Source organism: Bombus impatiens, unplaced genomic scaffold (assembly GCF_000188095.3).
Source record: "Bombus impatiens unplaced genomic scaffold, BIMP_2.2 scf_0852, whole genome shotgun sequence".
In the NCBI taxonomy this organism is placed as follows: domain Eukaryota; kingdom Metazoa; phylum Arthropoda; class Insecta; order Hymenoptera; family Apidae; genus Bombus; species Bombus impatiens.
Window position 1 is genome coordinate 214,744 of NT_177271.1, and position 12,174 is coordinate 226,917.

Genomic DNA, 12,174 nt, shown 5'->3' on the forward strand with positions numbered 1-12,174 from the left:
TCCAATATTAATAACGCTATTAAAAATTAGAAGTTCAATTTGGAAAAATGATTCGATTACCTATATGTACGATTTAACAGTTTAGTACATAAATAAACGCGCGCGTGGCATTACACATTAGTTTATCTCTTGAAGCTCATCAAACAAATTGGGTAAAATAAATCTATCCCTTCATTACCAATTATAATATACTTAACTTAAAAATTCCTTTGTTTACAAAATTTCTATCTATCACATAAAACACTGTACACGTTTCAAAAAATCATTATGAAACATTAACACTTATTTCGCACCGTTCGAAAGCCAATACACAATTGTACCACTAAACTAAAAAGGTTTACAGAGACATTTAAAAAATATAAAAAATGTAGAGAAATATGAGAGAGAGAGAGAGAGAGAGAGAAAAAGAGAGAGAGAGAGAGAGAAAGAGAGAGAGAGAGAGAGAGAGAGAAAGAGAGAGAGAGAGAGAATCAATACGTTGGCGATTATTTCAAAATAAATTTGGCGTTTCTAACATTTACATCAATCCTCTCAAATGATAACGGCAGGTTTTTCAATGTGTATTAATGGCTGGTTTTGGATGATCACATGACTTAAAATGGCTTCATTTGCCAAAGACATTAAATACAGTTTGTATGCTGGACTAGCTTCGGATTACGACTTGAACAAGATTTGTGTCTATAACAAGTCGTCATAGATTTAGGCATATGCTGTAGGAGGATCAAATACAGATTGAGTCTTCAATTTTTCTATGCTTCTAACAAATAAGATATGCCGCTAGTCGTTCGTCGATCCAATTTATATCGTTTTTCTAGCTCTTTATATCTACATTATGGTATTTTTAAATAGAAAGTGTTATGTGAAAATCGATATAATTCGAACGCTATAAAAAATTAGTAAAATATACAGTTTTCTGTTAAACGTCAACAGTAAATTTATCAAACGTTACCATCTAAATAGAAGTACTAAATTTAATTTAAAATTTAATAATTATCTATAACTAGATTACGCATGTCACTGTTGCCTCACTTTAGTTTTAATTCTTCTTAATACATCTGTTGCAAGTACCAAAAAGATGAAGAAGGTACCTGTTAGATCGACCTACAGCACGTTTAACAGAACGTAACTAATTTTTAAATACTTTTTTAATTTAGTATTAGTCACGTCCCATGGTCATAAGTAGTTAATAACGTTGTATTAATTCAGGTGACAAGTACGATATAAAACATGTTTCTAGAAGCCTCCCATGGAAGACATTTATAAAAGATATCTCCTGTTATGAAATTTGACAAATTTATAGCATGAGCCACGTTTTTTAAGCAAATGTTACACAAATATTCTACATTATAAGTGTTAAAAAGATCTTACGTCTCATTAGTCCTACGGATTTTAAATACAAAACTTTGATTTCAATAAAACAAGTATATGCACGTATAAAACATAAATTCATATTTATACTTCCATTGAGAAACAGACTGAAACATGTTTATGAAATATATACCCAACTTTTGTGAAGTCATAATGTGGCCAAAAATTGTTTCTTCAAGCTTCGGTAGACGCTATTAGGGAATTCTTAGGTGTATACGCTGTCGCATTTGGATCCAAATTTGAAACTGTACACCCTGGACAGAGACTTTCATTTGAACGTATTTTCGTACCTGCTACTCGTACTTCATTATTTAATCGAAGCTTAGATGTCGCACAGGTTGGCGCAGGTCCAAATGTATCTTGTGGCATCACAGCTAAATCTTGAGCTATTTTTGCTTTTAACATTTCAATTTCCTTTTCTTGAGATCTAATTAAACCTGATTCAACAATATGCGATATTTAACATACACATACGTACATAAATACATATATATATCAATTTAATATACATATACTAAAATCGTTTATATAAATAAAACTATGTTTGAGAAATTGATACTTCGGACCCACTTAAGTTTATACATTTCCTTGATTACCAAAAATATTAAAGATTTATAATTGTAAATCGAATCCTACTTACTTTCTCTGATTTCTAATTGTCGCTTGGCTTCACCAAGTGCAGAAAATAAATCAAGCTTTATGCGCGTTTCTGCACTTAAGCTGTCTTCTAAATGCGCAGTTTTATCTTGTAGCGCATTTAGTGCACCGAGTAAAATTTCAGACTCTTTATGATTTTCCTTACAACGAGTTACATCTTTTTCTAATATGTTGCACCTAAGAAAATATATAAGAAATTAACATCTGATATATAGTTTAGTGAATTTACAATACAAAAAAGTATTTAATTATTAACATATTAAAAACCCTCGAACTTAATTTAATTATTTACATTTGAATGAAATTTTGACTATTACCTAGTATATTTACGACACTATAGATATTATTTTATATTCCGATAGATATTTTATATTCCGATGTGTCAGCTTACATTTATATTTAAAATTTTATTTACATAAAATTTTTTTTATTATTTCAACATCTTTACCTCTCTTCCTTCGTTTTAAGTTCTCGCCGTAAGTTTTTGAGATCTTGTTCCATTTGTGTCCTACGACTTTTACAAGTATCTGTACATTCTTGTCTAATAAGTGGCGGAGGTGGAGGCGGAATTGCAGATCGTGCTTCTTCTGCAGCTCGTCGTGCTCGCCTCTCAGAAACTAAAGATGCTTCGCAAGCAGTGCGCTGTTTCCGCTCTTCTGCGATTCGTTTTTCCAACGAAGACATTGTTTGTTTATCTAATTGACGAGCTGTTACTAATCCATGTAATCTATCCAAAATAAAAATATTTATGTATATAAATAAAAATATATTTAATAGTGTAAAAATATCTACGCGTATACGTGTATTGGAATAGATCTTTTAAGTACAATTTTAACAATATAGAAATGATACTGTGTGTGTGTGTGTATACGCACTTGCTTTGCAACTGATCGTTATCGTGTTGAAGTTGCTGTATATCACCCTTAGCTTGACGTTCTCCATTTTGTAGAGAACTAATCTGGGAACGAAGTTCCTGTTCCAGTTGTCGACTGGATTGCAGATCTGACTTCAAGCGTTTTATGTCAGCTTCAAGCCTGCGACACATCAGTAACCTATTTAAACGATATTATATTACACTAAAGAAAAAATCTGATAATATAGAGTTGCATATCTTTCAATTCAATAAAAATAACAATTACATTTTAAGAAAATCATAAGGATTAAGGAATAAAGAAAGTATAAGTATACACAGTATTAAATCTCAATTTTATATATGGATATAGAAATGAAGAAGCACAAAAAATATGTTGCATAAAATAACATTTTTGTTAATTCACTAATTGATGTAAATAACATACCTTTGACAATATTCGTCTTGCTGCTTTTGCTGCTCAGTTATATTATCAACCGTGGCTTTCACTTGACGTGTTTTTCGTTCACGTTGAGTATTAACAGTGGACGATGATTCCCGATTTTCTTTTATATTATTCCACTTTCCTGTTACAGAACCATTAGTCTGTGATTTTATTGTAGTATGCCCACAATTTGCACCTTTAATAAATTTATCTTTCTCTATTTCATTGGCATCAAAATCATTTATTGATCTGTAATTTTTATTTAAACTGTTAACGAATTTTTTATTATTTTACATAATATGGATACTATTTAGTTTCCAAGATACACATGTCACCCAACTTACCCAACTCTTTCAATGAACTGCATATCACTGTGATTAACAGTATTCCCATTTGTATGTATAAATCTTTTATCGTTTTTATCAGATTGTGATACATTTGTTACATTATGCTTATTATGTTGCTCTTCTTGCTTTTCACCTTTGTCTAAGGACTTCCTATGATTATTTTTTGTTGTTACATTTTGGTTTGTTGATGTAATTTGTGTCCCTATATGTAAACTACCATTTTGTACACCTGTTTCTATAGAATTATTACTGCTTCCTACAATGCATTTTATGATTAAGCTATATTATTATTTTGCTATTATATATATTAAAAGTTGAAAATAAATACAAACTACCTCTACTTTTTTCAGGACTTGGATTGCACTGCAAATTTAATTTATTATTTTGTGATTTAACATGTTGTTCTAGTGTTGTAATATGTGTTTGTGATTGAACTTGTATCGGTTGTATCGTAGTGGAAGTTTGTTGCTCTAGAGGCAGTGCTTGCTGCAGTAGTTGTAGGTAGAATTCATTCTCCTTCGCTACATCTTTTTGTTTTCTCTGGCAAAAAAAGGCAGTCATGTAAATAAAACGTTTAAAAATAGTCTTTGAATGATTATGTATTTATTACAGATTTACCTGTCTCATTCTGTAGCCAATGTAGCTCTTAAAACCAAAACCTAATGTAACTACAGGATAACCAATGCTGAAAAAAGATATTACTTATAATTATTTTTATTATTACTTTTGAATTGATATTGTCAATTCAACATTAAAATAGCAATTTTGTACAGTAACATAGGAATAGGTTATTATTTTTTTGTTAGTCATAAAATTGTTCCTCTGAAGTGTATCTTACAATATTCAGTGGCAAAGAGTAAATGCATAAATAAAGAAAGGAAAGAGAGTATAATAACAAAAATATATATACCAATGCGCTGCGAATGGTCGACAAAGATCCAAATGAAAGGGCATATGTCTCAAATCTCTTAATCGAACTGCTGCTTCTATGTATAGAAATAGTAACCATAACATCACAGTTGGAAGGCACACACCTTTATCTGTTCCATATACAATATATTTATATCAATCTCATTGCAATTAAATTAATTCAAACAACCTAAAGATATGTTTATATTTACCTGTATGCCAAACATATTGTACCCAAACATAAGTGCTAGCAGCAAAAAACAACCAATGTACTGGTATGAAAAAGAAACAAATCATATCTGATGTAAGAGCAATACAAATAAAAAATACAGAGAAGGCCTGGAAATATAATAGTCTATGTTATTTTAAAATTAGGTATAAGCACACGTGTTTTAAAATGTGGATTACTTACCAAGCCTTGATATTTAAAAGAATCGTAAACACTTCTGAGAAGTAGCCAAAACGGCCACAAAAATTCAAATCGGAATTCTAAAATGAAGTCTGCCAAAATTACCATGGCCCATAGTAGGAGAAATTTTAGATAAAGTAAAGTACTGAAATAAAAAATTTCATTATTTTATTATCATTCTTGTAACACAATTATATAATTAAAGATCTACAATCGCAAAAGTATAAAATATTTCAAAGGAAATAAACACTGCGACAAAACAAAATAAGCACCTCTTAACTAAATAAAATAAATAACAAATCTAAATTATATAATTATATGATGTAAGCCAATATTAATATAGTTTTTAAGAAAAGGGAATAACTGAAGGAAAAGTTGTTGAACTGGCAAATTTCTTTGATGTGGTTAGACATAAAAATCTTTCAATTACATGGCACGTTAGGCGAAAGATTGTGAATGCAGGTAAGAAAACAATTATAAAGATGTAACTCAACAAATGTTTTTGTAAAAAACAGGCACACATGGTCAAGGTTTTAGTGAAATGTCAAGCAGCTTCTGGGAAGCGGTGGATGATCACGTATTGACACAATGTATCACAGAGGTTTCGCACTTCGCATCAACCCGAAAGTACGTAACAGTTTTCGATCGACGATTTGACAAATATCTCGAGGGGTGATCGGTCAGATTTTTGGTTATTTTTAAAATTAGCCGTTCCAAATGAGAAGACATATGGCGGCGAAAACTTACCTTCCGTAGATCCCCTCAGTGAGCTTGTTGCGTTTCAAGGGCCTCCGAAGCTTACCACACTCGACATTTCTTCTCTTCATATTCCTCGACGCTTTCACCACCGGTCAAACCGACGTTATTCGCGGCGAGCAACAAAATGGAAAAAACCGCAAATCTTCACGGCGGAGTCGCGAAAAAAATCCACTGTCTCGCGCGCGCGACTTCTATCAGTCTCTTTTGTTGTCATTCGTCTGCGGACAGATTCGAGGTTTTACGGCGGTTTACCGAGCAGCTGATTGGTCCATTGTGGGATATGGCGCTAATCAGCAACAAAAATCACCTGCTAGGATATTTTAGCTTGCAATGCACTTGTGACCGATTTACACTTATACCGTACTCTACTCGGGAAATAAACAGGCATGGAAAGAGCTAAGTAATTTTTGCAGAAAATGTTTCCAGATAATGGACTTTATCGATCGTACATGGTTTCGATTGTACCGTAGGTCAATCGACTTGTTTCACTTACGTTAACAGCGCTCTGACCTAGCGATACGTGAACTACCTTTCTCTTCCTCTTTTGCTACATCTCTGTCTCTGTTTTGTTCCCGCTTCATCTTGTTACCTGATATATATAAGTATATTAAGTCTATCCTGTTGCTTAAACAAAGCATTTTTCAAATCTTTAATCTTTTTTTATCTACCTATCTATTTTTTATCTATTTTATCTATTTATCTATAGTAAAGAGAAGTTTGAAAAATTATTTATCTTTTTCTTACTCGTATTCGTCATTTGGCAATGTTGAGTTACAAAGGAGATTCACATAGGACTCAAAAAAATCTTATTAATAATCAAACAGGTAAATTTATTGAAATACTGATTAGTAATAAATAGCAATAAGTAAATTTATCATAGATGATTTTACTTATTCAATTTATCATTTGCAGTTTCAATTAACGTAACATATTGATATTGATGAAAAACATTAAAATGGATGAGTATATATACTTACTTCTAATGAATTGCATTGTTATAAGCATTACAGCAGAAATATACTTGGAAATAACAAATAGAAGTATACCTACTGTAGAAAATTATGTCTTTGTTATATTGTTTTATTTCATAGTTTTGAAGATTTTAGCTATTTTATTTCAATGTATCCATAGCATGAATATTTTGGTCGTGAAAAACAGTGATATTAAATTTAGTTTAAATATGTTGTTTTACATTTCTTTAATATGTTTGATTATGCTAATCATGAGTAAATATTATTATATTTATAACTACATACAAATATTTGACGCATTCACATGTTTTATATGCTCTGGAATTTCATATATATTATTACTAATCACAAACTCATATGAAAAGAGAAAAGAAAATACTTTTGATATTGAGTCAATGAAAGGTTTGGATTATGGAACCTCTATGGCATACAGTTATTATTATGGATATTTAAGAATAATACTTCCTTCAACAGGATCTATTAACAAAGGTTTAATTGAAAAAATAGAAAATATTGAAGACAATCATGGTATATATATAAGTGTTCACAAACTATTTATTTTAATTCCTTCATCATCGTACATTCCACCTAATCTTAAAGAAGCTTCATATCATTGGATGGAAAGTGCAATGAATTTAGAGAAGGAAGTGTTGAATCGAGCAGGAGTTAAAGGGCGAACATATCACAACAGTGTATACAAAATTTATCCCAATGGGCTAAGATTAGAGACACCTTTCTACATAGTGGTAGAAGGTGCAACGCCTTTGTTAACTTTCCATGAAGTTCAAAAACATGCTCACAATGAAACAAATGTTTATAAGAAATACTGCAAATGTATCATACAGAAATTTTATAAAAAATTGAAACAGTTAATAGATGCTGATCCAGAATGTGCGGATCTTTGCGAACTAATTTATTACAACGATTATGACAATAATGGAACAAAAGTCAATGTGGCGAAAGTTATTTTAGACAGAATATTCAAAATTCAAAACACAACTGGAGAAAATGCATACAATATATTTACCTGAATTTTAACGCACTTTAATGGCATAAAATATACATTATTAAGCTATGTTAATGTGATATAACAATATAATAGTTATACAAATATTGGCTAATCTTTGACAAATATATAATATATATTCGTTTTAACTCTTTAATAAATGAAAATGTAATATTTTATACGAAATTATTTTATATGAAAGAAACAAATGTATATTTAAATACATAGAATTTTATATATTGATATTTAATATAATTTATAACTTATAATTAAATCTTCATGATGATTAAATCTGTTAAACATTTTGAATTTCTAAAATATCGTTTTCATAGGAAAAGAAAAATATATATTCGATTTTCTTTATTTTTATCAAATTTTCCATATTCCTTTTATAAAATAAATTGTTATGTTGTATGTATATGTTATATAAAATAAATGTTAAAGATTGAAGATTTTTCATCTGTTTTATGATATACTTTAATCTACAAAATTCGATTGTATAAAACTTAATTGTGAAAATATTTAATCATATTAAAACATTATATTGAAATAAAAGTCAAATAACTTAGTTTACATAACAAAAATAAACTCTCTATGGACTAAAATAGCTCCCTAATAAGTCTATAACTATGATTCACAGGTAACAACTTTTATTATCAAAATATCATTTATTCATGTAGTACAAATATATGTGAAATTATAAAGTAATACATCCAATAGTGCAAACATGAATGTACTGATAAAAATTTTTTGTCACCTTTATTAGCATATAAGATGATAATGCAATGAATCAGTGTAACTATATCAATTACATTTAACATTTTTAGATGTTATAAACACTTATTACTATTTAAGGCCCCTAATGGCACATAGTTATATAAAAATTGCTAATATATTTTTCTGTTATATATTGATTCTTACTATTCATTAAAGTGGCTGGCACAACATGAATATATTGTAATTACAGTTTCTTACATGTCCATCTCAAATTGTTCTGCAGATTCTTCAATTACTGGAGTATCTGTAACATGTTACAATCAAAAAGTTATGGCATAATCTATCCAAAATCTAAATCAAATTATTGCAATTAGACTGCAGATGTTTATACAAACAGATATTTTCATGAACACCATGCAATTTTGCACGTTTACATTTCCTACAAATACATAAAAATCTATAATTTACTAGTAGTCTTGTGATAACCTAATGAAATAAGTATTGACCTTTGTTAATTTGATTTTTCGTTGATGTTGAGAGATTTGATGTATTTTTTAATAACTCTCCGGGTATGGATGGCATATTTCGTGGTGGTGTTCGTGATATGGGAGAATTTCGTAAATTCATCAAGAAATCACGTTCATAAACAATACGTGTACCTAGAAAAAATTTATTAATTATTTATATAATGAGAATATTCTCTACGCTCCCTCAAAAAATTATATACAATTATATTAATAATTATAGTAATCTCTCATATGTACTATCACGATCATATTATAAACAGGTCTTGGCACTACACTACACTGAAGTCTAGGGAAAACCGTCCGAAAATTGAGTTGTGATTAATTGTGGAAGATCAACATGGGAGACAAGAAGATTCTCGTTCTGCGCATGCATGACATGGTATAATTGTCTCAGACAGAGATAGAGATACTGTACTCATCTCTGTTTGTTTCGTACAAACGCAGAATTTGTTAATTTTTTACAACTAGTGACGACTCAATTTTCGAATGGTTTTCTCTACCGAGTGTCCAGACCAATTTATATAATCGTATGTAGCATATTTGAATTTTGAACAAATATTGTGATGTTTAACTAATAACTGAAATTTAAATTTAATTGTAAGAATATAATTGAACTACAATAAACTTCATTTCTTAAGAAAAGATGAAATACACTCCCAAAAGAAAGTTACTAGAACATGATAAATTATAAACATAATACAAAGTACAAGATGTTTTACAAGAATGAAAACTAATAAAATGGATGTAAACAATTGAAAAATGTATAAAGTTTATACAATTACATTAATATTTTCTATTTAATGAAATTATGTTGATATGTGTACATTATAACTCCACAATATAATCAAGACCTAATCCACGTCAAAGTAAAAAATATCAAAAATATTTTTATGAGTACTTCGGAAACTAGATCCGGACAGCGATATACATACATATAAATAGAATTACTCAAAATCATGACCTTGACATCATATTTGAAAATCATGAACATTGGTGGAATATATTCTGATCAATATAATTACCTAAATTATTGTTTAATGGGTTAATAGTTTATTAGTAACGTAAAAGAAGAAAGACACTAACCTCCGGGCGTAGTTGAAAAAAGCGTTCCACCGGGGGTAGATGAATAATCAATAGGTAACTGACTGGGATCGTTAATAACGACTCGTTTGGAAGGTATGTTTTGGCTCTGGGTAGCTTGCCTAGCAATCGGTGATGCAGACATGCTTGATCTTTCAGTTTTTTCAAGAATAAAAAGAATTTCAGTTCAGGAAAATTGCTTTAAATAAAACATAAATATAAGGTTTGTAAAACGATTCGCTATGGCTGTTGACAAATAATTTTACTGCGTAATTTACAAAAAATGATGAAGTCCTTATGCTCGATTTGGAGATACAAATATAAACAGAATCATTAAAAGAATTGGTTTTGATACGAATATTGAACGAATTTCATGCCCACTGTTTAAGTCGGTTAGAATATTGCACGGACGCAATAAAATTGATTAAGTATAAACAAAGTATAACATACGTGTAACCTAAAAGATCGAATCACGAACGAACACAACAATTCACAACACAAAGTCTCACCATACGATAAGTAATTGTTTTATATAAGTTCACAAGTTCTCCCCACTTCTAAGATACTACAGAAATACTACCCAAAGCATTACCAATCATTGGCGCGAACTATCGTGTTATCATTGTACTAAATTAAATTCAAGTACGGTAATTAGTAATTATGTATTCAAATGTTATAACGCGTTTTACATATTGTAAACACGAGTATTCTATGTATTTACATATCTATGCAGCAAGATTATATTAAAAGAAATGAAATTCGAGATTTTATTAATATATAACTTTATTATGAAATTTTAATATGTTTTTCAATCTTAATCAATAAATAATATATTATAAACAACAAAAATATTTAAATATTAATCGAAATTTAATTTTAAACGTTCAATGGTATATAGTTACTCTACTTTTACTAATAATCATTATTTAAAATTGGAGCTTTTAATAATTTTCTAATAATCATGACTTTGTTGAAGAAAAATTGAATAATTTGGATATATGTAACTTTATGAAGCTAGTTGTGCAGTTAAGTATTTTTTGTTAGTGATCGCATTTCTTATGCAACGTTAAATTATTGATTAAACTATTTAGAGATAAACAAAAGTATAATATAAGAAGTTCTCCATTATTAATCATATACATTTTTAATGCATAGAATAAAGGTATATGATAATATCCTTATTCCTTGCCATATTATTATTCCTGCAATATTTTTTATTTTCTCAGATATTGTATTATCAAGTACTTAATCTATTTAGTTTAAATTATTGCGGAATTAAATTTGTTTAATTATATAAAAAAAAACAAAATATAAATATTTACAAATATCTAAATATAAAGATTTGGCATAACGAGAAAAGATCAATAATATTTGAATGTCATTTAACAAATGAAAAGCTTTATGTTTTTAATTTATATGTATTACTTAACGATACTAAAGCCACAAAAATTTAAGTAGCTTATGACTGACCATTGTAGATATTAAAAATATATAACAATTTAATTTTTTGTTATAGATGTACTCATACTTTTCTTAAATAAAAGATTTTTATTATAATTAAATTAAAGTTAAACGAATAAAGAAAGATAATGTACCTACTGATGTTATCAAATGTTCTTTAATAAATTAATCGTGTTCATGTCTTTTTTAAATATTATTCCAATTCTCGTTATTATATTTGAAACACGATTACACATTTTACTAATACATTTGGTATCAGTATGTATATGGTTCAAAAAATGTAAATAAAAGTGTGTTCACGTCCAGCGTATTCCACTATAGTGGCAGCGACACACTTCCGAATCATTTGCTATTTTTGATTTGAAGAATTTTTAGTTCAAGATCAGAATGTTTCTTAACGGAGAAGATTAGAATATATTACTCGAACTTTCTCCTTTTCGACTTTTTCAATACAAATAGCAAACATATAAACCCGATTAAAAATTCATAATTAACTCTTCCTTTTTTAAACAATTGTATATGTTTGAAGGAGAAACTTCGTATTATTATCGAAATTCAATGCATCATTGGACATACCATATCTTAGTACACTTCCTCTTGAGAAATACAGCGACATTTCCATAATTTAAGTTAGCAATCAATAATCGTTTGGTTAGTTACTCATCGAT

General features: G+C 29.0%; 3 protein-coding genes across 9 annotated transcripts; 1 reads left to right on the forward strand and 2 right to left on the reverse strand.

The window, feature by feature from the left end:
- Nucleotides 1-463: 463 nt before the first annotated feature.
- Nucleotides 464-6,317, reverse strand: LOC100746276 (macoilin-1). 5 transcript variants are annotated; one of them, XM_033323223.1, is made up of 13 exons: nucleotides 6,238-6,317; nucleotides 5,733-5,962; nucleotides 4,989-5,130; nucleotides 4,789-4,915; nucleotides 4,578-4,707; nucleotides 4,286-4,352; nucleotides 4,000-4,207; nucleotides 3,665-3,923; nucleotides 3,324-3,569; nucleotides 2,901-3,077; nucleotides 2,474-2,752; nucleotides 2,009-2,202; nucleotides 464-1,805 (listed from the first exon to the last, which is right to left on the reverse strand). In XM_033323223.1, the coding sequence occupies exons 2-13, from the start codon at nucleotides 5,810-5,812 to the stop codon at nucleotides 1,543-1,545; spliced, it is 2,172 nt and encodes a 723-aa protein (XP_033179114.1). In that variant the 5' UTR covers nucleotides 5,813-5,962; nucleotides 6,238-6,317; the 3' UTR covers nucleotides 464-1,542. The 5 variants fall into 5 exon arrangements, with proteins under 5 accessions (XP_033179114.1, XP_012246137.1, XP_012246138.1 ...); XM_012390714.3 differs by lacking the exon at nucleotides 6,238-6,317 and having other exon boundaries at nucleotides 4,003-4,207; nucleotides 5,733-6,211; XM_012390715.3 differs by lacking the exon at nucleotides 6,238-6,317 and having other exon boundaries at nucleotides 2,901-3,059; nucleotides 5,733-6,211.
- A 20-nt stretch (nucleotides 6,318-6,337) lies between these two features.
- On the forward strand, nucleotides 6,338-10,434 carry LOC100748424 (stimulator of interferon genes protein). 2 transcript variants are annotated; one of them, XM_012390750.3, is made up of 3 exons: nucleotides 6,338-6,568; nucleotides 6,657-7,735; nucleotides 9,976-10,434. In XM_012390750.3, exons 2-3 carry the CDS (start codon nucleotides 6,685-6,687, stop codon nucleotides 9,981-9,983), a joined length of 1,059 nt encoding a protein of 352 aa, XP_012246173.2. In that variant the 5' UTR covers nucleotides 6,338-6,568; nucleotides 6,657-6,684; the 3' UTR covers nucleotides 9,984-10,434. The 2 variants fall into 2 exon arrangements, with proteins under 2 accessions (XP_012246173.2, XP_033179130.1); XM_033323239.1 differs by lacking the exon at nucleotides 9,976-10,434 and having other exon boundaries at nucleotides 6,657-7,909.
- Nucleotides 8,370-10,655, reverse strand: LOC100746587 (eukaryotic translation initiation factor 4E-binding protein 2). Of its 2 annotated transcripts, none has more exons than XM_012390753.3 (4): nucleotides 10,496-10,655; nucleotides 10,049-10,197; nucleotides 8,945-9,097; nucleotides 8,370-8,742 (listed from the first exon to the last, which is right to left on the reverse strand). In XM_012390753.3, the coding sequence occupies exons 2-4, from the start codon at nucleotides 10,188-10,190 to the stop codon at nucleotides 8,693-8,695; spliced, it is 345 nt and encodes a 114-aa protein (XP_012246176.1). In that variant the 5' UTR covers nucleotides 10,191-10,197; nucleotides 10,496-10,655; the 3' UTR covers nucleotides 8,370-8,692. The 2 variants fall into 2 exon arrangements, with proteins under 2 accessions (XP_012246176.1, XP_012246177.1); XM_012390754.3 differs by having other exon boundaries at nucleotides 10,049-10,244; nucleotides 10,496-10,650.
- Between the last annotated feature and the right edge of the window lie 1,519 nt (nucleotides 10,656-12,174).

What these genes read in the sequence shown, in the direction of transcription:
- LOC100746587 (XM_012390753.3), bottom strand. Translation starts at nt 10,190, where the DNA reads ATGTCTGCATCACCGATTGCTAGGCAAGCTACCCAGAGCCAAAACATA. An exon ending in TTTTTCAACTACGCCCGGAG is followed by an intron (nt 9,098 to 10,048) that starts GTTAGTGTCTTT and finishes AATTTTTTCTAG; the next exon opens with GTACACGTATTGTTTATGAA. An exon ending in GAAAAATCAAATTAACAAAG is followed by an intron (nt 8,743 to 8,944) that starts GTCAATACTTAT and finishes AACATGTTACAG; the next exon opens with ATACTCCAGTAATTGAAGAA.
- LOC100748424 (XM_033323239.1), top strand. Translation starts at nt 6,685, where the DNA reads ATGAAAAACATTAAAATGGATGAGTATATATACTTACTTCTAATGAAT.
- LOC100746276 (XM_033323223.1), bottom strand. Translation starts at nt 5,812, where the DNA reads ATGAAGAGAAGAAATGTCGAGTGTGGTAAGCTTCGGAGGCCCTTGAAA. An exon ending in ACTGAGGGGATCTACGGAAG is followed by an intron (nt 5,131 to 5,732) that starts GTAAGTTTTCGC and finishes TTTTTATTTCAG; the next exon opens with TACTTTACTTTATCTAAAAT. An exon ending in CTTAAAACGAAGGAAGAGAG is followed by an intron (nt 2,203 to 2,473) that starts GTAAAGATGTTG and finishes ATATTTTCTTAG; the next exon opens with GTGCAACATATTAGAAAAAG.